The 27,185-nt window shown below is 38.1% G+C and overlaps 2 protein-coding genes and 1 long non-coding RNA gene across 5 annotated transcripts in view; 1 reads left to right on the top strand and 2 right to left on the bottom strand.

Annotated features, from left to right (window-relative positions):
• Positions 1–369: 369 nt before the first annotated feature.
• On the bottom strand, positions 370–5,960 carry fbxo15 (F-box protein 15). 2 transcript variants are annotated; one of them, XM_056738700.1, is made up of 10 exons: positions 5,666–5,960; positions 5,503–5,586; positions 5,289–5,393; positions 4,965–5,207; positions 3,368–3,568; positions 3,164–3,287; positions 2,981–3,060; positions 2,423–2,568; positions 1,836–1,960; positions 370–955 (listed from the first exon to the last, which is right to left on the bottom strand). In XM_056738700.1, the coding sequence occupies exons 1-10, from the start codon at positions 5,740–5,742 to the stop codon at positions 674–676; spliced, it is 1,467 nt and encodes a 488-aa protein (XP_056594678.1). In that variant the 5' UTR covers positions 5,743–5,960; the 3' UTR covers positions 370–673. The 2 variants fall into 2 exon arrangements, with proteins under 2 accessions (XP_056594678.1, XP_056594679.1); XM_056738701.1 differs by lacking the exon at positions 370–955 and adding an exon at positions 2,120–2,179 and having other exon boundaries at positions 1,835–1,960.
• A 1,165-nt stretch (positions 5,961–7,125) lies between these two features.
• On the top strand, positions 7,126–10,377 carry cbln2b (cerebellin 2b precursor). Its single transcript, XM_056738461.1, has 4 exons — positions 7,126–7,894; positions 8,259–8,771; positions 9,212–9,331; positions 9,447–10,377. The coding sequence occupies exons 2-4, from the start codon at positions 8,304–8,306 to the stop codon at positions 9,642–9,644; spliced, it is 786 nt and encodes a 261-aa protein (XP_056594439.1). The 5' UTR covers positions 7,126–7,894; positions 8,259–8,303; the 3' UTR covers positions 9,645–10,377.
• Positions 10,378–13,174: 2,797 nt separating this feature from the next.
• Positions 13,175–27,185, bottom strand: part of LOC130413421 (uncharacterized) — an 82,707-nt gene continuing 68,696 nt past the window's right edge. For both annotated transcript variants that reach the window (XR_008905483.1, XR_008905482.1), the window contains exon 3: positions 13,175–13,707. This is a non-coding gene — a long non-coding RNA (uncharacterized LOC130413421). The remainder of the gene's footprint in view (positions 13,708–27,185) is intronic.

Below are 27,185 nucleotides of genomic sequence, written 5' to 3' on the forward strand. Positions count from 1 at the left end.
TCTTCCTCTAGGGCAGAGAAACGTCTATTACCTTGAATAATATAAAGAAAAAAAAGAGAAGGCATGTTCAGTGGTGAGAGATGTTCTGCTGGTAGAGCGACGTAGGATCGAATGTAACCATCCATTATGCAAATTATTACACTTAGCGGAAATAAGTATAAGGGGAAGAAAATATGCCATTTCTGATTAAGATTAAAAGGTAAATCAAATCAAATGGATGCAGAGGACTTCGAGAGCATTTTTGTTATTGGCGTTGCTTTAAAAGCAGGGCTTATAATCGTGATCAAAATGATTATAATGAAATACATTCACAATAAATTGATAGAAAAATGCTTTACTGAACAGCTGCATTCATTTATTACAAATGACATGTACTCTCCAAATGAAGTATATATTTATAATGCACAAACACGTCACAGTTGTTACATATTTAGCTTTGCCTTAAAGCCTGAATGAACTTTCAAGATGGAATCCTATAATGTGTAAGGGGGATTTGATGATACTACATAAAAAGGTTGGTAAACAAAAGCCAATGAAAATATTAACGTGAAAAATGTAATCCAGGATTATTCCTGAGTTACTGTACTGGCAATGTTTTAACAATCCTGTCATGTCTTAAGACACATTGTATCATAAACAGACTTAAACACACATGCCAGTTTATGTCAAGGCTTCAATAATTTCTCCCAAAGTGCTCATTCACTTTGAAGACTGGAATGTAAATCACTAGACTATCCACAGAATACTCATCCCTATCCTTAATACGTTTTAGCCTTATTTTCACCCTCCCCTCTTCGCTATGGTAGAGGATTGAGACACTTTCAGCATCAACGTCAAATGATACCTCGTCTTCATCTGCGTCTGCGTCTGCGTCTGTTATGACAACAGGGGCAGTGACACACCAAAAAGGCTGCTGGGCTTCATCCCATAAAGTGAGGTTCATCATGCAACAATCCTAGAGACACAAAGTACATCATGAAATCGTGCAATAAAACTTCAATCTTAAAAAACAATTCTCCTAGAACGACAAATAGATTTTAGGCGAAAAATTATAGTTGATAGCCATACACTTTTATTAAAGGGGACAAAAGCTGAGGCTATACATAAAATACAAAAAGATATTTACCCTGTTTTATTTATAAAAGAAATAACATTTAAGGAAAAAGGCTCATTCTCCAACTCCCCCAGAGTTAATAAATTGAGTTTTACTGTTTTGGAGTCTACTCACCCGATCTCCGGGTATGGCGATAGTACTTTTAGCATAGCTTAGCATAGATCATTGAATCCAATTAGACCAGTAGCATCACCTTTAAAAATTAACAAAGAGTTTCGATATTTTTCCTATTTAAAACTTGACACTTCTGTACTTATAATGTGTGCTAGACTGGCGGAAAATAAAAAGAAATAGCAATTTTCTAGACCGATATGATTAGGAACTGTACTCCCATTCGGCTGTAATAATCAAGGAAGTTTGCTGCCGTAACATGGCCGCAGTAGGCCCAGGGATATCACGCTCCTTGTGCAAGCAGTTGGCCACGTTGGATATGATGACGAATGTTAGCCTATTTCCACATGTGCTGCGTGATATCAGAAGAGACATTTTTGAACGCGCTGCTACTGGTCTAATTGGATTCAATGATCTATGCTAAGCTATGCTAAAAGTGCTATCACCAGACCCGGAGATCGGCTGAATAGACTCCAAAACGGTAAAACTCAACTTATTAACTCTGGGGGAGTTGGAGAATGAGCCTACTTCCAAAAAAAGTGAAGTTAAATATCCCATAATTGTATAGCTGAAAAGTACTGGCATTTGGACTACGACGGTGATACTGTACCTTGATGTATCCATGTAGGACTTCTGTCCTCCAAGGCAACCTGATGTCACTAACCAGTTGAGAATTTAGGCATTTGTTGGGCCGTCCGATCACTTCCAGGGGAAGGTAGCCATCAGAAATCTCATCTGGAGATTAAATGCAAAGGGCACTAATCACTATGAACCATAATAGTGCTATGTAAGAAAGGTATTCTGAAAATGTAACAATATATTTTTACAAATAGCTAAAATGCAGTCTTGAAAATATTTTTAAAGAACCACAGTTGAGCATTGAGTTAAGCCAACCTGATATAATATTAAATCACAATGCAGCAGAGTTGCATTTCTCAAAGGAAACACCCATGCCTGCAGGGTGGGAATAAAAAAATGTGCTGAAATAAATCAGGATGAACCTATTTTCTTCAAGACAACATATTTTTCGAGTCTATAGCACCATCTGCTGTCCTTTTTTAACACCTACAAGCATACATTATGTTACTATTATATACATGAGTAGTTCCAGTCTACAAACTAACTACAAAAATCGAAAATTATATTAAAGAATATTTCTCCATTTTTTTATTATCTTATTGTACAGTGTGCCATTACCTCTCTTGCAGAACAGTTGGGAATGTCGTGCAGACATAATCATTTTCTCTGTATTGTGCAGTTCGATGTAAGCACTGTATCCATGGAGACCGAACTCTGGGTCCACATCATCAAACAAAGCACTGACTTCAGCCTCTGTATGTGGACTGACACAGTAAAAGATGATTGAGGATAGAAAAGAAATTAAACACTATGTGGGAGTCAATTTACTAATTTGCTATAGGGGCTGTTGAGACAGTGTGGTGGTTAAACAGATAAATAATATGACAACAGCCCACAGCACTGCTGATGAGTAAGAGCTGTGTACACAAACACTATCCCACATCACCAGAAGATGGAGTCCTAACACAACCAAACATACAGATGTAGTGCAGAATAACAGACATTTGGATTGTGACCTAATGTATCAGTGTGAAAGTTTATGAGTTAAAAAGAATGACCAGTAAAAAAAGTAATTAAACAGAATTTACATTTTGTTGGTGAACTGCTCCTTTTAAAAGAATGCAAATAGTATTTCTTTACAAAAGTATCCACTAATATATAGAAATAAAGGAATACCAGACAGATGCATGTAGACTTCTTTCCACAAGTCTGTGAGTGTGCAAATTCAAGATGACAAATGCAATTTCCCACCCGCCCTGAATGTAAAACAAAGACGCAATAATTATTCAATACCTGACAGTAAACAATCATCAGTGACAGTGTCACAAAATATTTTTTTAAAATCAACAAAAAACAAACCTGCCAAAATCCCAAAGTCACGCCCAGTCCAATGCACAACAACTTCACAAGCTTGTCTGAGGCACACAACTCCTTGTTTTCCCCTTGAAGCGGGATTTTGGACATAAATGATTTCCAGCCAGGCCTAAAAGATACGAGATAAAAGCGATTAAATCACTAACTCAGTCTGGAATAATGAAGCAGCATCTTTGTTATGTACGGCACCTGTAAGCAGCTGGACAGTCAAGGGGTACCCGCAACACTCCGTGAAGCTCAAGTGAGGTGAGCTGGTTGAAAGGAGGCCAATTCGAAGCACCCCAGTACAGAAAAACAGCCGTACTGCTGAAGGCAGCATGAGACTGCTTAAAGGTGCTCCGCTGTCCTCTCCCATCAGTCACTGTGATCTCCCATGAAACGCAAAGACTCCTGCCAGAAAAACATGACACAAACCTCAACTGACACCTCTGCTCTCAGATCATTTAAGAGAAATGTCTGTTTTTATTTTGAGAGAAGTCTAAAAAAGACTACTATCCTGAGTTTTTTATTTCATCATTCATTTCTGTTTTACAATAAACACACCTACATTTCTCAACAAAATAACATTAATCTAGAAAAATAATTGTGAAATCACTGTAAATTAAGTGGCATCTAGTGGTGAGAATGTGAATCGCAACCAACGGCTAACTCCACCTCTCCCTTTCAAAACAATATGATGCCTGACACAGGACTAAGATGTTGTCAAGACGAAATAATGAAGTGTGAATTATGAAAAAATGTATGATACGCGCTTCGTAGAGCAGTTTGTCCGTTTAGGGCTACTTTAAAAACAACATGGCGAATTCCATGCAAGGGGATCTAGTTGATTCTAGGTAAAAAAAACATAATGCTTCATTATGTAGGGTCTTTATTCACCCCTGAAAACATAGTTAAGTATATTATATTGCATTTCTGTCAACAGACCCTTCAAAACATTACACCCAGCACCCACAAAAGAAATTTCAATTTTCCAAACGGGTAAGAAAAATTTATATATAAAATGTTTTGCTTATGATTAGATATTTCCACAGTGTGAGTCCTGCTTTTGACATGACTGAGCACAGGAGAATGCCACTGCCAATGAATGGCATTGGTTGTAAGTAGCTGGGCATTAGGTTGGGGAAATACTGCCAATAACACCATATGATATCAATTATCGCTGTAAAACAAGATACAAGTCTCAGAGAGATTAATAGCTTCTTTTTGTGTCTGCAAGTCAGTGGAGATGATTACAACCAAAGTCAATCTCCTCCTCTGGTGTCTTTGTAACTGAGGAATCTATGGGGATTTGTCTGGGCAAGAGGTAGGGGCCAAGCAATTTATTTCTACAATTCACAGAGCCTTCTGAGAGGACCACAATTATTTTCATCCTCTCTGTGCGGCACACGCTCTTCGAGTCGAAAAATTGAGTGGCCCGGCAGCTCTAATCAGAGGTTAAGACAACAGCGTGTCGCGGCCTGCAGATCATCAAGCGTGTTTCTGTATCCTAACGCCCAAGAGCACTGAGCAAATCTCAAACGCTGGCTCTCACACTCACCTTTAATAAGCCCAGACACTGCAGGAGGAAACAACACACCCTGACGTGTATTTCGTGGGGAATATGCCACGATCCACAGATCAGACTGATAAAAGGAGGTTTTGTTTGTTCTGTATTACTAAATGTGGGGATGTACTAAAATGGAGCTGAAGACATCAATCAAAACAAAGAACCCCAAATTAACATATGTATTTATATAATTATACAAACAAACGCTCTGATCTTTTTAAATAAGATGTAATGTCTTACCTCAGCACTTCCTCTGTATAACACGGCATCCCTGAATAAGGATCAATGCGGTTCAGCTTCTTTTTCCACGTGTTCCCACTGAGACCGGACATTTCTCTGAAGAACATGTTTCTCCAGTATCCTGTGGGAAACTCCTGGGGGCTGACTGTGCTAGGAGCAACTTTCTTCCTGTTTTTCGGGTTGGCAATCTTTTTCTTGTTACGTTCATGAACATAGAACCGATACCACATGGCACTGCAGGCACTATAGAAGGAAAAGCGAAACTCATAAGACTTTTGAGAGAGCCAAACAAAATGGACAAGACTTTGACATAAACCCACTCACTTGCTGTTGGTCAGTTCGTGGAAGTGTCTGTTGACTAAACTAATGCAGAGGAGAGAGCCAGCATCCAAGCATGAAAGAATCCTGAGAATGATCTCTGGCAGAAGTCTATTAAAAGTTAAATGTGGTACTTAGATATAAAATCAGAGATGATATATTATAAATTGATACGTTCTTGAGTGAAGTGAGAATTAGTGTCCGAGTTTAGCAAACTTGCCTCTCTAAGGACGTTTCACAAGTCATCTCGGTGCGTTTGTGAGTCTTTTTGTAAACTGATGTATGTGAAGTCGCCATTCTGTGTCTGTTGAGAAATGTAAACACAATGAGATCTAACCTCGCAGTACATAAACATTTAAGCCTCTAACATCAAAATAACCAACCTGGACAACCATTTTGATTTGATATTTGAGAATTGACCACCATCTGGCCTCTGGGGTTTCACGTGATCCGAGGACATTATTTGGATTTTCTGATGAAACAAGTTAATGTAGCTCTCTGGTTCAGCCGCGAACTTCCGGCTTCCCGTTGTCAAGGCAACCAGTCAAAGGCGTTGCAGGTGCAGAACACAGCGCAACACATTCTGCCTTGTTTCGTATGTATAGTACAGTAAACTATGTAGTTTATAACTTGTTTTCAGACAATATTTTTCCGAAAATCGTAGTTCGGCAAAAAAAAAAAAACATTGGACCGACTCGAGAAACGTGACTCGCTTCGGAAATAGTACTGCCAACAGGCTAGGAGCATTATTACAGTTTAACAATTAAAATAAATAAATACAAATTGTTATTACAGTCGTGCAATACTGTTTGGTTTGAATAATAATTATTCGATTTTATACAATCACTTAAAACTATATTTTTTAATCGAATTCATGTTTAAAATAAAATATTAAAACAAAATAGCAAGTGAATATAATACAGAACAAGCATATTAAAGTTTGCATATTCTTGTCGAGGATCTCGTGGTCTGCTGTCTGTCAAAGTAAATAGTCCTAACATTAATGCGCATGGTTTCGCGCAGGCTGAGGAGAGCTGTAGGCTTCATGATACACAGGCCCTGTACCCACCTAGCTTGACATTTGATGTTTTCTACTATTCTTGCCCTTCTGCGGGCTCTAGGTCAGACACTGCTCTCGGACACTCGATGTCAACATTACCAGAACTTGTGATTTTCCACCCACAATGTGATGCTTGTCAAAGGAGGTGCGTATAGAGACTGTAATTGATGCAACATGGCAGATCTTAAAGTAGTATAAATTAGTTTATTCTAACAGGATATTCCTGGTCAATGTCTCATAGAAGTGTGCAGTTACAGGGAAAGACTGAGGTTAAAATATGTTATAAAAGAAAAAGCCTGCATTGTGAAGTGCCATTAAAGGATACTTAGAGTCATGAGTGGGCTTCATAGACTTCGGTACTTATCAATTAGGAACTTTAAGATGGGAAGGAAGAATAGAGGTTAAGAAAGGGATCTGTAAACCTACTGAGTAAAATGTGTAACATTATAAATTCGACAAGAGCTTCTCTGAAATGTTTTTCACCTAGCACAGGCGGTTTCCCGGAAGGGCCTTAAACCCATAGTCCCAGAATAATTTAAATGTAAGCAGTGTCTTGATTGAAAACAACTTGCACTGGCATATCTTAAAATATATCAGTACGATTGTTTTGTCTGAAGATGCACACCAGTAAAAAAATTGTAAAGCATGTTTTAAAAACACATTTTAAAAATCCTAATCTAAGGCCTAATCCTAGTTTAAAGTAATCCCTGTCCAGGAAACCACCCACAGTTTAAGAAGAACTGATTGTTGAAGCTAAAAAATTAAACTTCAAATACCAGTTTAATACACAGCACTTGATTATAACAAAAAAACCATAATGTATTTTCTAAAGTTGGAAAAATCTCTTTATACAAGCAAAAATGTAAATTCTTGATGCTGATATTTTAGGACCAACCGCAAGATTTACAATGTTTCATAATGTCTATCGTTTGGAGATTTTTTAGGCATTCAAATCGCAATAAGTCTTAAATATTATGAAAATATATTTATGGAAGAATGATTTTTGAGAGGGGAGAGGTGACGTCCAAATGAGTGTTGTAGAACTTATCATCCACTGGATGGAGCCCGAGGTTTTTGTCTGTTTTAGAGGGGATTTCCGATAATATTAGAAACATGTTTGTCTATTTGCTGACATTACGCTAAATAACGTTAGCTCCTTATTTTTCTCACAATGTAAAGTAATTTAAATTTCCCAATGTTGTCATCCTTTAAACTTCCATCACAGCAAATGCATTTGGTTAGCTACGACTTTATGTTCTGAATATCGACAACTCCAAAAGCTCGTTGATTTATTGGCTGTGATTTAACTGCTTATGCAAACAACCCCATTAATCCAGGAGGCTGGGCATCCCTTACTTTTATGTCGAAAGCACAGTGCTCCAGAATTATTACTGTACTTGAAAACTGAAGGGATGGGCGTGAATCGCCCTCTAAAAAGGATGAAGGAGCAAATGCTTTTCTCCACTGTTATTGTGCGCGCGCTTCACTCACTGTCTCTCAAGACTGCTGGAGGAGCCGACACAGAAATAACTCTCAACTATGGATTTAACAGGTAAAAAATTATTCACATGCATAGACATCTTGAAAAAAAGAAATACTGGGGATTTTGCAGTGTGCTGTTTTTTTTTCATTAGTGAGGTATGATGATTACACGCGATTAAGTATTTTTCAATATGTAACAACTTGTTACAGCCAGTTGATATTATACGATTTAAGTTAGATATTCACACCTTTGCCTTGTTGTTTTAACTTATTTTCATAAGATCAAAAGTTGCTAATCGTAGCACGATTTGATGTCACTAGACCAGCATTTACATTTCATTAAAAAAATTAGGAATTTCATTTTCACAATAATTATGTTTACAAGTAGGCTACTTGTAATAAGCATTTTTTATCGTTTTTTCTTTCTTTTAAAGGAAACATTGTGCAAGTACTCTGAGCACCTTTCTGATATCAAACTGATGCGCATAGAGGGAAGGAAAAGTGTGTGTGTGCCGGTGAGTTATAGAGCAAGAAAGGAAGAGAGTAAGCGAGTGAGAGAGGGAGAAAGGGAGAGAGAGGTTAGTTTGAAGCAGGTGATAGAACCACAACAAACCTCCAAGGGGCGGGTGGTTAAGATCAGTTTGCACAGGATTCTTGTTCCAATCATGGTGCCAGCAGCCTGTCCCGGACCCTTTGCCATGCTGGTTCTCGCCTTTCTCCTGGGATGTGGGCTCTGCCTGGGTCAGAATGAAACGGAGCCCATCGTTCTGGAGGGAAAGTGTCTGGTGGTGTGTGACTCCAACCCTTCATCTGACGGAGGAGTCACCTCTTCACTTGGGATATCTGTCCGCTCCGGCAGCGCCAAAGTGGCGTTTTCTGCCGTCAGAGGGACCAACCATGAACCTTCGGACATGAGCAACACATCCACGACCATCTACTTTGATCAGGTCAGGTGTACCTTTGGTGATTACTTTTTATCACAGAAACGGCAAATGCAGGGGTGCCCTCTGGAATTTCTGACAGAAACTTCACAAAAGCCACATAAACTTTGACCAATAAAGTGGTAAAAGCTAAATGTTTACGAATCAGACAATTCAGATACCGTCGTAACGCATACAATTGGCTAAATTGCTTATAAGTGTAAATTACTTTATTTGATACAAATTACGCAATGTTGGTCAGGTATTGGTTTGTCCATGTGGGATTGTATGTATGACCTCATAAAAAATTGACCGGTTGATATTCACCTGTAGTAATTAAAACTGACCCGTGCGTGTGTTGAAAGACACAAAAGGGTGGACAGCGCTTAAAGATCGCATGTTGCACTCTGTATGTTTTTCTTTGTTTGCGACTGGATTTGTAATGCGTAGTGTGGCTTTTGTTCCAGGTCTTAGTTAACATTGGCAGTCATTTCGACCTTAAAGCGAGCCTATTCACCGCCCCACGGAGAGGAATTTACAGTTTCAGCTTTCATGTGGTCAAGGTGTACAACAGACAAACCATACAGGTGAGCAGAGCAGTGTGTTCGTCCTCGTGTTTGTCAATGCATCCGATTGCAGTAGCATCTCATACCGTGCCTGTTCTGCTTGAAAAGGACTAAAGTGAGTCTGTTCTTTGTTCAGGTGAACCTGATGCAGAACGACTACCCGGTCATATCTGCCTTTGCTGGGGATCAGGATGTCACGCGGGAGGCGGCGAGTAACGGAGTTCTACTGATGGTGGAGCGCGAGGATCGAGTATATCTCAAGTTGGAAAGAGGGAATCTAATGGGCGGATGGAAATATTCCACGTTCTCTGGATTTTTAGTCTTTCCTCTTTAATCCACTCGCACCCGTGTTTTTGGCTCGCGAGTGACATTTTCACGAGACCGAGGAAGAAAAAGTATCAGTTCTTTGAACAAAACTGTTTGCGATGCAGACAAATAGCGCACACGTCAAAAATATAGCAAAACCGATTAAGGACGCGTCCGAGGGGAGTTCCCGCCTTTTTTGGCCACCGCAATTTTGAGAGTAAAGCAGTCGCGCGTGGATTTTATGGATGGAAAAGAAATTCGCAACCTTCAATTACATGGAACACTATATAAATGAGAAGATATTTATGACGGAGAACTTCAAGTCCCGAACTAGGTGTATTTATCAGTGCTTTATTTTGTGTTTGTATAGCCTTAATGATTCGGCTTCCGTCCATGTGTGATATGGAGCTGCGGAAGTGCTTTATGGCCCCAAAGCATTTTTGCACGAATGGAAGATCCTGTTTTGTGCTGTCAATGATGTGTCTTTTGGATGCTGAACATACTGAAAATATGCCAAATGTAGGCCACCTGCTATACAGTGATTATTTAAAAGAATAAGAAACCATATATCAGCCAACGGAGACGTCTTAAAACTTTTGCTAGACATCTAATTTATAAAAATCATTATGGTGTGTTCTACATTCCGGATATAAGTAGCTTTGATTGATTTAGTGCTCAGTGACAATGCTCACAGATGTAAGTTGTGGAAAAAGACAAGTCCCTATATGTCCCGCCTAATAAAATATTGTATTGTACACATATTTACTCAATCTTTTTATAATGTTTTTATTTAAATGAATGCTATGAATTGCATCAAGGAATTGAGCATGCTTAAAACGTTATTATTCTTTCTTTACCTCGATTCAAATCTATCAATGATCAGGGCGAAAAGAGTCCGTGCAAACTCGTGCGTTCAGCGTGGTGCTGTCCGTGGTGCTGAAACACAACGCGCGCTTTAAAAATCGCATTATTGTTCTCAAGGCAGAATACCAAAGTGTACACGCCGAGCATAAAAAAGTATGTATGATCTTAATATATTAATTGTGTTTTGGTAACCTTGGATATTGTCTGTTTAGCAATCCTTGAGGTTAAAATCCAAAATCTAATTTTTTGGAAAGGCCTTGTAAGTTGCATGAACTAAAGAAAGGTGATAGTAATATTGATTCTATTAACACTGGCTACCACACACACACACACATATAAATATATATATATATATATATATATATATATATATATATATATAAATGAATGTTTTATAAACACACACGCACACAAATAAACAAAAATGTTTAGCTTTTCTCTTTGTTTTTCTATCCATGCCAATTTATCCTGCTCTCTCACATACATGCATATAAGTGCGTATAGATGCATGCGTGCACCTGCATGTACATAATATATGCAAACTTTATTTTCTTGAAATCCACATTGCAAACCAGTGATAATATAAGCAAACCCGTACACCAGCATCTCAGAACACAGAAGTGAACATAATTGCAACACAGAACAAATATCCATCATATAGCAGAGTGGGTGTGCACTGCTCAGGCATTCTTAAACAGCAAATAAACAACTGTCCATCATGTAATTATATCAGAAATTATCTAACCGTGTATTTATTATTTGATGTTACAGCTTTATATCATTTTCTAGAGTTTAAAATGATCCTACAAAAGAAAAGAAAACTATTCTCCCGTTTTAGAACTGGCTTTTAAATTCAGTGGCGTCATATATTCACTGGTGTAGAAAGGCTGATCAGGAATTCTGTTTATTCATAAATGGAAGCCGGTGTGCAAATGTGGGATAAATTATTGCATGCAAATGAAGCTCTCAGCTCGCTCTCGAGAACGAAATGTCTAGGAAACTAGTCATCTCATAGGTAGCACAACATATAACTTTCCATTTTAAAAGCATAAGAAGTTGCAGGGCACAGCTAAACTGAGCCACGTAAAGTACTGAACTGTATGTGCAGATGTGTACTGGACTGTGTCATGAAGGGTAATTAGAGGTGTCATTACTGTAAGACCTGTCATAAACCATAAGTGTAATGAAGAGAATAAAGGGTGACTGTGTCTCTTTCAGGTCCACTTAGTCTAAAAGGGCCTAAAAATTAACAAGTTAACACAGTGTAAGTGAATATAAAAAATACTAAAATTATAATTAATCTAAAAAAGAATTAATTAATGTTTACACTTGTGAAGCACTGGCAGTTTAGAGCAAGTAGTGCCCACTGAAATTCTGAGAATTTCTAATTTTCCATAGAGATTACGTGCGTGTGTAATTAGCTTTGTTGTTGAATTGAGTAGCTTGGAAAAATGACTAGAAAGCTTTCGCATCAAAGCTTTTGCATGAAAGGTTACTTTTTTCAGTTTCCAAATTCACTTGGCCAGCTCTCCTAATGACACATTTTTTGTGAAATATTTTTGTAATGTCAGTGTTTTCCAGTCACTTCAGTGCGCCATCCATTCTCTATCACAGACTGTCAAAGCCTATTAGAGTAACTCACAGACATTAGCTTGCATCTTTATACTTCAAAATTTTAAGATTATAAAGGACAGTGCATTGCAACTTTTTTGCATTTTTCACTTTTTTTTAAAAGTTAGCTTCATATAAGGGGGCTTGTTGTCACGTGTTTTTCTTTAGGTCATTTTTCAGGGTGTGCTAATTTATTTTTGAAAGACAGTTTCTGCAAAGGCACAAAACAATCTTGACTACAAAAAAAGCTGAACATTTCCATAATTACTGCGAAGGAGAAAAATGCAATTTTGTGACAACATGCCGGGTTATATGGGTTGAACTAATCCACAAATGCCGCAAAAATGTATAATGGTTAAAAGGCACAACACAATTTACAAAGTAGAAATGAATTGTATAAACATTAAACATATGCATGTGACAACCCTCCCCAATTTGACGTTTATGAAAAAAAAAACACTTGTCATGACAACACGGTTCAACCTTTTGGTAATAATCTGCCTTCAATATATACTTGATCCTTGGCTTCATTGGCCTATTTATCGTGAAAACTAAGATTATAAAATAATAAAATAATTATATTGGGTTTTAGTTTGGAAGAGAAATAAAATATATTTTATGATGGCTGTCATGGTTTCAGCTAGGACTACAACATAAGGCTCTGACCCCTTGTCACCCATAGTTATTGGTTCTTGAACAAGGAGGTCTCATAAGGTTGTACTGGTTTTAAATGTTAAGAAATCTAGGCTGATTAAAGCACTGGAGATGGTCCTGTGTTTTTTGCTAAAATGATTGGAACGAGCAGCCTGTTGTTTGACTTTGACTTACATACAGCCCATTAAAGAACTTAGATCATAAAACCTCCAAAAGTGCTGCAAATTTATCTACTGGCAGACAGTTTTATGAGTGCGCAGATGGCCAAACACTGTGAATTTTTTATTATGAAAAAACAACAGCAACACCCCAAAAGTCTTCAACATTTATGTGCTTTTCGGTTTCATCTCCAAAAGGACAACGACTTTTAACATTCATTTTGGTATGAATTAAGTGCTCAAATTTCAAACAGTAGACCCAGCAGTATTACCCACATTCCAGTTATCTCCCAGCATGCCAAACAATATTACTAGCCACATTTGGGTTCAGAATGCCTACTAGTCGAAAGATATTTATCCTGCCATAATGAAATTATGTTCTCTTTAACATACTTGTCTAACAATAGTACAATGCAAATACAGCATATAAACATGCACTAAAACAGTTAATAATATTTAAAAGATACTTTAATTTAAATATGAATGTACAAAGACACATTTGCTGTCCAGGATAAAAAAATATGTTGCACCTTACATTCACTGCTACATTCTGTGGTTTTAATTAACCATTAGCAAGGTTCCAGTTTAGAGACTCATAACTTCACCTCAAGGGTCCAGAGGAAGGTAATCTTGCTCAGGAAATGGCTCGAACCAATATGCTTCCTCTGAGATTGGCTCGGACAATCAAAATGGGGAACGGCATCGTGCACTGCTTTTGAGCTCTGACAAGGGGCCTTCAACTTGAGCAAATCTCCAACTTGACTTTCAAGAGGTATACACTGAGATCAATTTGTCTTCCTAAGGCTGAGAGAAAACAAAACAAACTTGACAAAAACAGACCATGATAAGAAGTAATTAGAAAAAACACAAATTCATTCATTTTATGTGAGCAAGTTGAATTAATAAGCATGTGTGGCTTTTGTGTTAAAAATCCTATATTTAATGGCTTCTTTAAAACAAACCCCTTATATCACTTCATATCGACCAATAACCAAGACAAATACGTTAAACGTTTGGGTTTAATTGCCCTTTGAATGGATGCATCTACACTTTTAAAGCAGTTTACCTTGTTAAATGACTGTCTTTAAATTCACAGGTCATTTTAATTGTCTTTGCATCAGAAAAAGAACTTTGCCACAATTTTCATAGATTAAAGCTTTGACACCGTGAAATGGCACCTTGCTGAAGATGATTCATCCTCAATTCTTAAACATGTACAGTAATATTTTAATTCATCCTTATTTAGCCTGATATTTTGATCTACACCCTCTTATGTGTGCATGAGCAATAATACGGCAGTGGTTCTCAAACTGGGGGGCCCAAAGATGGATCCGGGAAAACACATTTTCTTGAATCCCGCACACATTTTATACAATCAAACATCAGAAGAATAAAACCATACACTAAAATAATTGATGTACCTACACAAAGGGGGCCTTACAACAAATACGTTTGAGAACCAATTCTGTACAGCACAGTTTGGCATTTTATGAATGTCATAATTAAAAATGAAAAACCTGACAATATATATATATATGTATATATATATATATATATATATATATATATGTATACAGTATATACAAATACATAAACTCAGCTAAGGAAAGCTTACCAGGGTACCAAAGAGTTGCTGTTCGTTAAATGTCTCTGTTAAGAAAGTTTGTAAAAAGACAGAATTCATCAATTTGTTAGATGTTACATTATAAAGCAAATCGCATGACAAATATAGGGCTGGACATTGGTGGAACATTTCAAATGATTTTAACAAAGAAAGATTATTAAATCAAATACTATACAGGATAAATGTTATCCATAAATAGTTAAATGCTGTGATGACAAGAGAAGCATTTTTAATATGGGTAATTCCGTGAAATTGTAAACCTTACCATGAAAAAGTTTTTACCAAAGGTTTTAACTTTACCAACCACACAGATTTCAACATTTGGTGTCTGGAAAAATTCAAGGTCTCTCTTTAAGTTTTCAAAGCATTTGTTTTATTTTTAATGCCCGATTTGTCAGGTGAGTGCCATTTTCAGGATTGTCCCGTCCATAATGGTACATATTCCTAAATATTGGGCACATGGAAGTAACTACATATATTTTATGTCAAGAAGAGGCATCTTTTCTTTATTTGTTGGCTATAATAGCTTCAGGTTTGTACATTTTATTTCACAGAACTCCTACAAAGTTTGTTGTCTCCCAAAAACGTGTCCTTATTTTGTCACATCCACAACGCATGTTTAGTTACCTATTTTTAAATGAAAAGACTTGTGCATAGACTAATGTTTATCTGATGTTTCAACTCTATCAACAAAGTTAAGTAAAATATAAACAAATGGTTCAGTATATTGGTAACAAAGCGTTTTTATGTCACATCCACAATGCTGGAATTGCCCATATGCAATGAGAATAAATGAATGTTATAAGATCCCGCAACGAACCTTCACGTTAGATCCCGTTAAAGATAATTTGATGCAAGAAAGGACCAGATACAGTGTACTTTGACAAAACTCGATGGCCGATGTAGGATCACAGTGGTCACTCTGATAAAAAATGGGGAAATATTAAATCAGACAAAGAGTTACTAATGTCATTTTTGCCTACAGCCCCTTTAGGCATGTTTACGGGCAAAACCACTTACACAAAATTCTTCAGGGAAGAAATAAAGTTAAATTCAGCACACAAATTTGCAAGTTCCACATATCACTGTAAAGGACAACACATGAAATCTCAGATATTAAGTCCATTTTGTAATTAAAGAAATACACATACGTTCCAATTTTTAAGAATGCATTAGATCTACTCGATATGTCCTAACAAATAAGTTGTTGAATGCTAATAAGCACAGACCCAGAGTAGCCAGAGGCGATGCAATAATAAGCCTGTGCCGAGACTGACTTCTCTTCAGGCCCTCTATGAGCTCTAATGAAACAGCACTTCATACAGTAAATTAACACAAGCCCAGCTAAAACTGTGCAACATTCACAGACGTTTGGTGCTGTTGGTCCTATAACCAGAGCTTTCTTTAATCTTCCACATTTATACAGCCTTTAAAACGGTGACTGGAATTCACAAGACGTGTCGAAGTTCATTGATCTGCATCTTGACCTTTGTGAGAGGTGCTATGTCTCCGCCATCGGTTTCTTGGTGAGAGTTACAGCCAAAAGACAGTTGAGATCCTTGTCATGTATTAAAAATGAGCTCTTCGCCTCCTGGACATTTTTTATACAGCGCAGCATAACATTAGATCTCTTTGCGCGAGTGCTGTTGACTGTGAAAGCGAGGGCCAATTACACAGTAGCTGTGTATTTTTCACCCAGACCATTTACAGATCGCTTCTCACTCGACGGCAAGAAAATGCATTTTCGGACCGTTGTGACATCAGCAAATAATCACACCAGACATGCCTCTAATTTTTGTTCCAGGTCTCTGTATTAGCCATTAATTGCTATTGTGATATGCCACAGAAGATGATGAATTTGATCTGAAGTCACTTAAGGTGCGGTTTATCCAAATCTTCGATTACAGAGAGTAATGAGCTGACTGTCTGTTGGAGGCGCGATTCGCTTTTCTTGAAGATTGGAGTGTTTACCTATTCAAAGTCTGCACGGCACACATCCTGGCCCGGTTCTTCGGTGCTTCCCATCTGGTTTGACAATCTGTTTTGATGGAATTCGGTTGTTTTTGCGCCGCTCTCATCTTAGCAGTGTGCGGATGCTTGATGCTTCAGACTTCTCCAACTTTGAAGAGCCATAAAAACTTAGGCGGGATCACAGTCCTGAATTTCAATAGATCAGAACCATGTCTGAGAGAGAGTGGAGTTCTGTGTTAAAAGGACCAAGAGAGAACCAATTCCACAATATTCAAGTTCTCAAACCGTGGAATTCTCAGTGTGGTCGACATTAAATAAACACGACCCCATTTACTTTGCTGTGTTTACCCAAGTGCCTCTTCTAGTTTGTATAGTTCTAGTTGTAACCTGGAATGGATTGATGTTTGTTTATGTTAATATCATAATGAAACATCACATTTTACGAGAGAATGGCGCAGACGCACACATCCGTAGCAATTCAAATTGCTTTTGACCACATCAATGAAGAGATCCTTCACCAAGGTCAAAATCTGTTTAGAGCAAGAGCAAATAATTTACACAGTTATGTTGCTAGACGTTCACCTCAATGCCCTCTGTGGAGTAAGAGCGGCTGTCTGCATGTGTTCTGTCAGCGACTCACGACACTCCTCTCAGATGTACAAGCCTCCCCTCCACCCACCGCTATGCAGCTCTCCCCTGACGGAGGAGGTGGGTGAGAGATAGAGGATTGTTTTGCTCCAGCATTTTTGAATATTCTTTTGTGCTCGCTGTTTGCAACTCCCTCTTTTAAATCACAAAGCTTAAGACTTTTAAAAACGCAAAAGCCGGCGTGGTGGAGTATTTCTCCCCACAGAGAGGATGGCAGAACCCACCCGCTCTTTGTGCTTCTGTGTCTCTCAACGATTGTTTTAACTTCCCTTTTTTCCACCCTCCCTGTTTTTTTAGCACAACACTTTTTCTTTTAGACTTCACTTCAGAGAACTTCAGGGAAAGTGGGCAGGGATTTTCCCCCCTCGCTTTCATCCGCCTGCAAAGCGAACAGGAGAGAGCATGTGTTGCAGCAATCTCCAGGTCCTCGGTGCAATGCTCCAATAGCGTCTAAGTGACCTCCCGGACTCCCTGCCTGTCACCCCATCCGCTGCCCTGCGTGTACCCCCGAGTCCCTGTGCGTTCGGCTGCTTACCATTTAACACGGATCCGAGGGAAGACCTCACGCCACTTCAGCATGCATCCGAGTCATGACAGCCTTGTTTTTTGGGAACTGATACGCACAGCACTGTTTCAACATTTACATATTTTAAAGCTGTTCTTTATTCTTATTGTCACTATGGTTGCGTCCCAGGTGTTCCATTTCGGCGATAATTGAATAATGTAAAAAGGACAAAAAAGACGGTTTTCATCTTTTCTCCAAGCAGCCTCAGGCAGCTGCTTTTTTATATGGCTATTACCATTCTTTTTAATATGGAATCTAATCCTTATCCACCTCTGTGTTTGGCTTCCTTCTCCTAACAACTTTCCCTCGTGGATCAAATCAGTAGAATATAAGACACGGAAAACATTTTAAATTGGCTTCAAGGAGCGCTGAAATCAATCTGAGGTTAAAATTGCAGGGAACGATGCCTTGGGATATTTTGGAATGGGATGAAACCAAGGCTGTGCGTGGTTTGGTGAAACGTTACATGCCATTGCAGCGCTAACCAAATGATTGACAACAGTCAAGTTGTAGGTAAAAGAAACTCCTGCTTGGGGCTAAATAAGAAATGCACCAAAAATGTGTAACAAATGGCTGTACATAGTGCTGTGTTTCAATTACTGCATTATAATTTCTGTTTATGAAACACAGTAAGCATACAGTAAAATGGTATGGCTTATCCACTTCATGGGTGGATATTGTTTACATAGTTTTTATATGTATCCCCCCTAGAGGGAAGCACTATTGCTGATTCATGTATGTTACACTATAAGATAATGCCCTAATGAAACCCCGATTATAGCCCCGACATCCACAGACATGTGTTATTATTAGCCATTCTTGACTTAAAACTATTAGTCCAGTGGTGCAACAAATAATGCATTTACTATTCATTGTGTTTGTTTCTCACTGTGTGCTACATGAATTCCATGTATACTAGGACGGCATTATGTTTGGAAACAAAATCTGGATCTTAACAAATAATACATGGGTTACCACATACTGTATTTCCTTTATAAAGGCCATAAAATATAAAATGCTTAGTGGGCACAAAACACACCGAAGAAAAACAAGAAATAAAACGTTAGTTTGTGTAAATAGCCTCTGTTAACACTATGGGATATTTGTACTAAGTGTAAATAGACAAAGCGATAATATATTTAGACTTGTTTGACACATTTTCTGTCAAAAAATATTGAAAAATATATGAAAATTCTGCCAAGATTTACTCACCCTCAGGTTATTTCAAACCTTTATGAATTTCTTTGTTTTGCTGAACACAAAAGAAGATATTTGTAAGAATGTCAGTAACCAAACAGATCTTCCCCATTTACTGGGTTAGTCAGGAAAGTAAATACTATGGTAGTCAATGGGGGATGAGATTTGTTTGGTTATTGACATTCTTTAAAATAGCTTTCTTTGTGTTCAGCAGAACAAATACATTTATACAGGTTTTGAACAATCTGGGGACGAGTAAATGATGACAGAATAAAACAAATTGGGTGAATTATTCCTTTAAGATTTTTATTCCAGCCGAAAAAAACATCTCATGGGGGGGAGCCTTGATTAATTTCGAGCATTGCCCTCAATGTACTGTATGTTGCAAAATATAAATTGTGGAACTTGAAAGCTCTACAGGGTTTTAGGAGTGAATGGTTTGCTTTTTATTTTGTGCCACTTGATTAAAGCTTATTTTGCTAAAGATTCTGTTGAATCATGTAACCTGGAAGCCAAATAAATACATGCCTCCTTCAAGTTCACTGTAAAATAAGCTTGATTGTTTCAAATAATGCACGAGATGACATCGAGCCCGAAAAGCTCTGGGATTTTATTATTTAAAAGCGTTTGGAATAGACACTCAAATACTGTGAAGTTAGTGACTCCGGTGCTTCGCTGTACTTGGTTAAGCAAAGTGATGGGGCCTGGCAGAGCTGATCTGAGCACGAGACAGCCACATCATTAGAGGAAGTTCAGAGCCTCCTTTGCCTCTGGGGACTAGATGACAGCTCATCATAGCCCTTGGGGTTACCTTTCTTAAAAAATATGTTAATCAAAAGGCCGCTAGAGAGAATTTCAATAAAATGAGATCAAATACGTCCATTCTTTTTTCAAATAATAATTGTCCTCCATGGTTAAAAAGAAATGCCCCTTTTTTTGTATCTTCCCGAACCGGATCTGACTAATCATCTTAGTCCTGCAGAGAGACTGGCATGTGACTGAGAATAATTGGCTGCATACCAACCAGAAGAACCACGGCTTTCATATGACAGCACTTGTAACTGTGAACTGCACCTGGGCTCATGACAGCAGATTATAATCCAACATAATGATCAATATTTTCTCTGACTGGAGAGACTGAATCCTAACTAAATCTTGGAGATCTTAATAAGGGAATGAGCAACAATAAGGTGCATTACTGTGATTTCACAACAGAAAATGTGTTTTTGGACAAAGAATGTTGCTGAATAATGGCTGTACCCATTGACTTCTATTGTATGGACCCAAAACCAATGCAAGTCAATGGGTAACGCTGTTGTTCGGTTACCAACATTCTTCAAGATATCTTCTTATGTGTTCTGCAGAAAGTCATACAGGTTTGTAATGACAAGAGGGTGAGTACTGTAAATGATGACCAAATGTTAATTTTTGGGTGAACTGTCCCTTTATATACTGTTTTCATGGATGTGCATTAGGTACAAATGCTTTAAAATCAGCTTACATCAGAAATTTGGAATCATAACATGTTAAATGATCTCATTTCATTTTGTGAATGTTCAATAGTTTATGCATATTAGATAAAACCCTGCTTTACTCCAAGCAATTCAGCAATGTTTTCTTCAATAAATGTCCCTAAGAGAGCTTTCATTCCACCACACATTCCCCAAACCTTCCGCTATTTCCTTTGTTTTAATCCTCTCTTACCCTCCCAAAAAATCTCTTGTACGTGATATAATATTTCACAGGAGGGCTGACTGTGCATGCAGAGCCATTCTTTTGCCTGGCCGCTTGGTTTTGATTTGTTACGTGTTGAAACTATTGAGCAATGAAAGCACATTATTAGATCTTAAAAGCAAGAGTCTGTGAGATCCAGACAGTCTGTACACAAGACTATTCACAAGGGAGTCTTTGTCAATGCTAATTGGCCCACCAACCTCTGGCAGTGAAGCAGAACAACATTTTCTTCACACAACACTTGTTAACTAGTAAATCCAGCCCGGGAAGATCTACTTTTTGTGCTGCAGTGTCTTGGGATGTATTTAACCTGTAATTCTACACCGGGAGACAATTCTGAGATCAGTGGGTAGAAGCAGAACATCTCAGAGGCTTTCAAAAAGCTGCAGTGACAGAAGAGCAAAAAGCGCTGCCAGGAACTGTTATATCTTGTATCTGGACACAGTGTAAGTCCGTTTAAGCACCTTAAATCCTTTACATTTAGACTTTGTACTATTGTCTGTCATTCGAGTTGAAATCACTTAAATATAAATATAGAATTTCTAAAAAAGCATCTTTTGATGGAGAAATATTCTTGTTGCGCTCTCTCTCTCTCCTGGTTCTGACTTCATGCTATAAAACATGGGTCATGATTAATGGGTTTAACACATTCAGATGCCATTTTGCTTCAGATAAATAAATGCGCACTTTACGAGGAAGATTTTTTTTGTAGTAGCATTAAGTAACCAACATGAAAAATTGACCTTTTAAGAGGAATTTAATAGCCATTAGAACATTGTGAATATAGTTCTTTGCATGTAGTCACATTTAATGTCTTTAGATCAATTTTTTTTGTTTTTGCTGTTGTCTTGTTCTTATTAAAATGCACTTAAATTCCCTTTGTAGTCTGAAGTGCTCATTAACGAATACAATGCCTTCCGATGTCTATAGTTTTCCATAATTAGAACCCATGAGGTTTTTTTTGCACAGCAGTTTTTGGTTTTGTTTTATTCAACATTAAAACAGCAATTTGTTTAATTTCTCAAGAGTTTCACTCTTGCTGACAACATTGGCTGACTAAGGAAAAACTTCTTTCATTTACTCCGATTAGCTGGAATATCAGTGCGTAATGTTTAACTGTAACTGTTGTCATATTGTCTTAGGCTTGTTTCCATTACATCATTTCAATTTGCACTAGGGAGGCTGGATTAAATGGAACATTAGTTGGAAATGAGTTAAAGGTTCCCTCAAAGCACCGCCAATAATTCTGCATTAGTCCCGCAATATTTAATGAGGTTTTGAAATATTTATAAAGGAGGAAATCTAGAATACTGTCAGAGACATGACAGTGAAGTATAGTGGCATTCTTATGAAACCCACTTTGCTCGGTCTCAGTTGCTGATATTGCGTCATTACCTGTTATATATCATAACACTTTAAAACCGTTTCACTACAAGAAACACTTTTCTAAAAAATAAGCAAACCAGAGCCAAACACGATACTATGCCCCTCCACCTTCAACCTATCCAAAAAATTGTCCACCAAGAACTTTGAATGTAAAAACAGCATCTCGCATAAACGTCTCCAGTCTCTTTGCAAAGTGTGTAATGCCGTCTGGCTCGCTCAATACTCGCAGGCCCATCCACAGAGAGAATATCTCTGCTGCCAGGCCCATTCCCACATAAGACTTGGCAGATTCGACTCCAGGGAGCTCCTCTCTTTCTCTGCCAACATCCTTGCTCTCTCCCTGGGTCCCATCCATGGCAACCTCCCCTCCGCTCTCTTCTCCCTCATCCACTCTCTCTTCCATCTGCGGCCATCACCACGGTCTCAGACCTGCAGTTACCACAAAGCTCCATCTTCTCTTTCATTCCTGTTCACTGCTGTGATGCGCTGAAGGCTGAGAGCAGTAATGAGCCCCAGCCCTTCCACCATCATATCACACAACACTCCAAACACAGAGGCAGGATGCCCAAATGACACGACCAGATGGTCTTTCTTATTGTGCCCTGAAATGCAAACACTGAATACATTTGCAGACTGGGTTCATGATTCGGCCTTCCCCAGTCGTGTTCTGCTGTGCCGGGCACACACCTGGCACTGTAAATGTAAATGTAACAGTAACAAACAACAAAATGCATTTTCTTCCGTACCTATTTACCTATTTTCCGTACCTAATCTTCTGTTGGATGTTAATACTGATTAAGTCATTTACCCCAAAATTGCAGCACTGATGTGTTGGGGGGTAGGAGGTACATAATGATGTCAGCGATTATACAATTATGCTTAATTGTTCCTGTCAAAATAACGGGGGTGTCAGAAAAAAAACAATGCAAAGTGGTTATTTTCCACAGCGCTTGGGTGTTGATAAAGAACAGAAAACATGGCTTTGTTAATTTATGGCAAGTATAAATATAATCCTAAATGATCTTAAATACACTGTTGGTTAAAATTCTGTTATTGTTTGAGACCTGAATGTTTATTTTTTGCCATGGAACACGATTAAGATCATTTATAGAATACAATGAAAGCGAAAAGTAATAGTAAATATTATTGTAATGACAATTCTCCAAGTGTTTAGCATGGTAGTGTGCATGACATATAATGTATTTGGTCTTGGCGGAATAGATCTGCTACTCTGCTGCTGCGGAGCAAGTAAGGAGTGCTGCTGCTGCACATATAACAGATGAATAAACCACAGCTTACGTGGTCCTTGTAGCAGGTCTATACAGGTGGAGCTGGGGAAGGAGGAGGGTTCTAGCTTTCCTGCAGCTCAGTTATAAGACCATTGCGTTTATAACGCATGGTTGTGGGTTCGATCCCAGGGGATTGCACATACTTTGAAACAAATGTATAGGATAATGCAATGTAAGTCGCTTTGGAAACAAAAAAATGTCTACCAAATGCATAAATGTAAATGTTCTGAAACATGCTGCACTGCTCCAACAATCACTATTCGAGATTTAAACGTAGAGCAGCAAGCTCATTGGCTGCTAAAACAGAGGGAACCAATCACTTCACCATGTAATATGTTAATATATCAGATAGGTTTAGACTTTAAGACTGCGCCGTCTAGAGTTTCATAGCATTCATAATAAAACCAACATCTTCAATTTCAGTCTGTTCTTCACAAAGACAAAGTATATCATCACAGAGAATTTTTTTATTTCTCAGATGTTGCTCTTTCATAGCTCAGGAGATCTAGAAATTTCATGTAAGTATAAACTTAGCATCAAAATTGCTTAGGAGAAACAAATGAGTTAAAATTCATGAAAGTAAATTTTAAGTAAATTAATCTGGATTCAGTCAAAATTGAGGAGAAATGTTTATAAATAAAAATGATTTTATTCGTTTTAAAATCATCGTATTACTTTTGTTGCAGACAAAGCTGAGCTCAGTTTGTGACATTGTTAAGTTCTCTTCTGAAACTTTAATAGAGACTTTTTGTGAGATTTCGGATCTTTTCCAGAAAAAAATATCTGAGACACAGAACACTTAAGCAAACGTTTCCATTTGCTCTCATTTTAATTTAATTGATGTCTAGGAGAAATAAAAGAGGTACTAGAAAGATATCATCTATTTTTTTCTTTCTCATGCCATATGGCTAATGCAGTATAAAGTACTGCTAGGGTACTTTTAAAGCGGTTCATATTTTCCAGTTACTATTCAGATTCACATATGCAAAAGATCAGAAAAAGATGTCTTTTAGTTCTCAACTGAAAATGAAATCTTACAGATTTAAAACAACACGAGGGACATTAAATACTGATGAGACATTCATTTTCATCAGTTAAAAGACGTCTCCTTTAAGACGCCGTTTCTCCCTGCACAGGAAACCTCCCTCAAAACTCTAAATCGATCCAAACCGCATTATTTGTCAAAGTTGTCCGCTCCTCCTTTAGTTTCAGTTGCCTGCCGCATTTTTCGAAAACACCTTCAACAGCACCAGCTTCTATGGAGGGTTCATTGCTCTACTTTCTGATAATTCTGTAGTATTAACTGGCTAGAGTTATTACCCTTTATATGAGATGTCTGTGTTGAGAGCAGTTTATGAGATTCTGGTCCCGCCGGAGAAGAAGATGGAGTTGAGGCAGGCTGTCATCCACAGCAGTATAATAGCATCAGTTGGGAAATACACAATGCCATGGATTATTGATAGAGCTGTATCTGTTCTTCTGCTGACAAATCTGAGAGCTCCACAGAAGGGGCACGTAATCTTGAAAAATATCTCAGCTAATCTGCTCATTCCACGCATTCTCTTCAGAGTTTCCCCCTCTCGCTTCCTTCCTCTCATACACTTTTTTTATTATGATAAACGATCGAGATTTAATGACAATAGCAATGGTGTGTTAAACAAAAAAAGGGGAGGAAGGCTGTTTTGCCTGTTTGCGAGTGTATGAGGCATGTTGGAAAGTAAAACGATGCAGTTGCCTCAAACACTGCATAATAAAACAAAAGAGAATAGAGTTGATAATGCATATTAACATTTGTATTTACAGTAAATACACTGTAGACGGTGTGAAAATCAAATCACGATTACAGTGGTCCAACCACGATGCTTTAAAACCAGCATCATGTTTTTTCTAACTTAATTTATTGATTCGAAACTGAATAAACTAAAACGAACACCGGGCTGGCATCACAGCTTTATATAACATTACGCTGCTATTTTGGGTTATGCTTTCTAACAGTTACACAGTGTATCACAAACTCGTCTCCAAAAGCTGTTTGCTGGTATTAGGTAGCGCAGTTCTCCTCAGGAGCTCTGCCTAATTGGTTAGAGTGGGCCAAAATACGCTCATATTGCAGCAACCAAGCCTCATTTCCATACAAAAAACATAAAGGTGACCTAGATATAAGATTTATTTATACGTGGAATTTTTCACTTTCATATTTCGGTTGGGCGAGGTATCAAACGGTGCGGCGGGTATATATTAAAGCGATTTTTCAAAGTCATCTACAAAGCGAAGCATCCGACGGAAAAATCGGCGTCACTTGCCTCCCCACGTCACTGCGAGACTTACACTTAATAGAGACCAAAAATCCCACTCTCTCTATTTATGATTGTCAGTTAAGTACATGCTCTGGCAGTCCTCCAATACCAAGAACACTAAGTCACCTATAATTTGCCTTCCTGCAGTATGAATATTAAATTGGCAGTTGAGGACTTTGTGATTCATAGATCCAAAGCCGTTCCATGTATAATGCTTTTTAGTCAAGCTGTAGCGTCTATAAGCTCTTTCCTGCATCGACGGTGTGGAAGCACCTCCAGTCAGCATCTGTGTGTGGTTGCGTCTCAAAACAGAGCAATTTATTGGTTACACGATACCGCCTATGTTTCCCCGAGTTAAGGATGTTAAGCGTAATCGGATTGTACTGTATTACAATACCAAGGCATGCTTTCTATCTTCCCGCCCCCCACTGGAGGCCCATAAACGCCGAAGGTGGAAATAATTGGTGCGCATATTAACCAGCCCTATGTTGTGGGCTACTGCAGAAATGTGCGCACGGGCTATTGCCGTGTTGCTCATTTCGCATATGAGACGCACTGAATTAGCTTGCGCCGCTAACTTTGGCCGCATCTGGGAATATTGCGAGCGTTATAGAGGGTAAAGCGGAATGTAATTACCAACCGTAAATCATCGCCATGGGCACAATTAAAAACTTTCAAGACAGCGGCCTTTGATTGCAAATTGAGTAAGATGGTGAGTAGGCGGGAGTGTTGTTAATTACACAATGTGTGTACTAAATAAGTATTAACAGGATATTCGGAAAGGGGGGCATAATTACCTGAGAGACCCTCATAGATAAGCGAGGGGAATCTCTAAAGATAAACAGAGGGTATGCAGGTCAAGAAATTAAAAATGCATATAGGATTTCAACTGTGTGACAGAATCGTGTCGGTTAAACTCAAAGGCGAGAGATGGGGCGGGTCTATACGTGGGTTTTCATAATCAGGTTTAAAAGGGTTACCATTCTAGTTAATTAAGATAACGGCGATTATTGTGTGTCAAACGTAAGCCTCACTAGAGCGGAAAATCTGTGGTCAAAAACATTTAAGTCTGTTTGGTTAGTATATGCCTTTACCAGGATCTAATACAAGGATCCTACCATCATTTTTTAATAAATCAAGCTTAAACTAATTTAATTTCAAGGGACAGTTCACTCAAATTCCTTCACTCACCCTCAAGTTGTTCCAAATCTATATAAATTAGTTTGTTCTGATGAACACAGAGAAAGATTTTCGGATGAATGCTTGAATCCAGACAGTACTTGCACTACCAGAGTAGGAAAAAACATTAAGTGACAAACATAAAGAATGACTAATATGAATAGTTTATTAACAAAATATTTGAGATCACGAAATATAAAGACAGTTTCAGAAGGGGTTTTGGAAGGACAGCATCGATATTGTAACATCCTCTCTGGTCTGTCTGTCAGCAACGCTGTCATTTACCTGTGGATGTACATGTGGATGTGTTACTTACCTGGATGTATGTTATTTGCTATTACTCACCTGTGGATGTAACTTGTTTACACTTACCTGTGGATTTATCCCTGCCA

Source organism: Triplophysa dalaica, chromosome 23 (genome assembly GCF_015846415.1).
Source record: "Triplophysa dalaica isolate WHDGS20190420 chromosome 23, ASM1584641v1, whole genome shotgun sequence".
In the NCBI taxonomy this organism is placed as follows: Eukaryota; Metazoa; Chordata; class Actinopteri; order Cypriniformes; family Nemacheilidae; genus Triplophysa; species Triplophysa dalaica.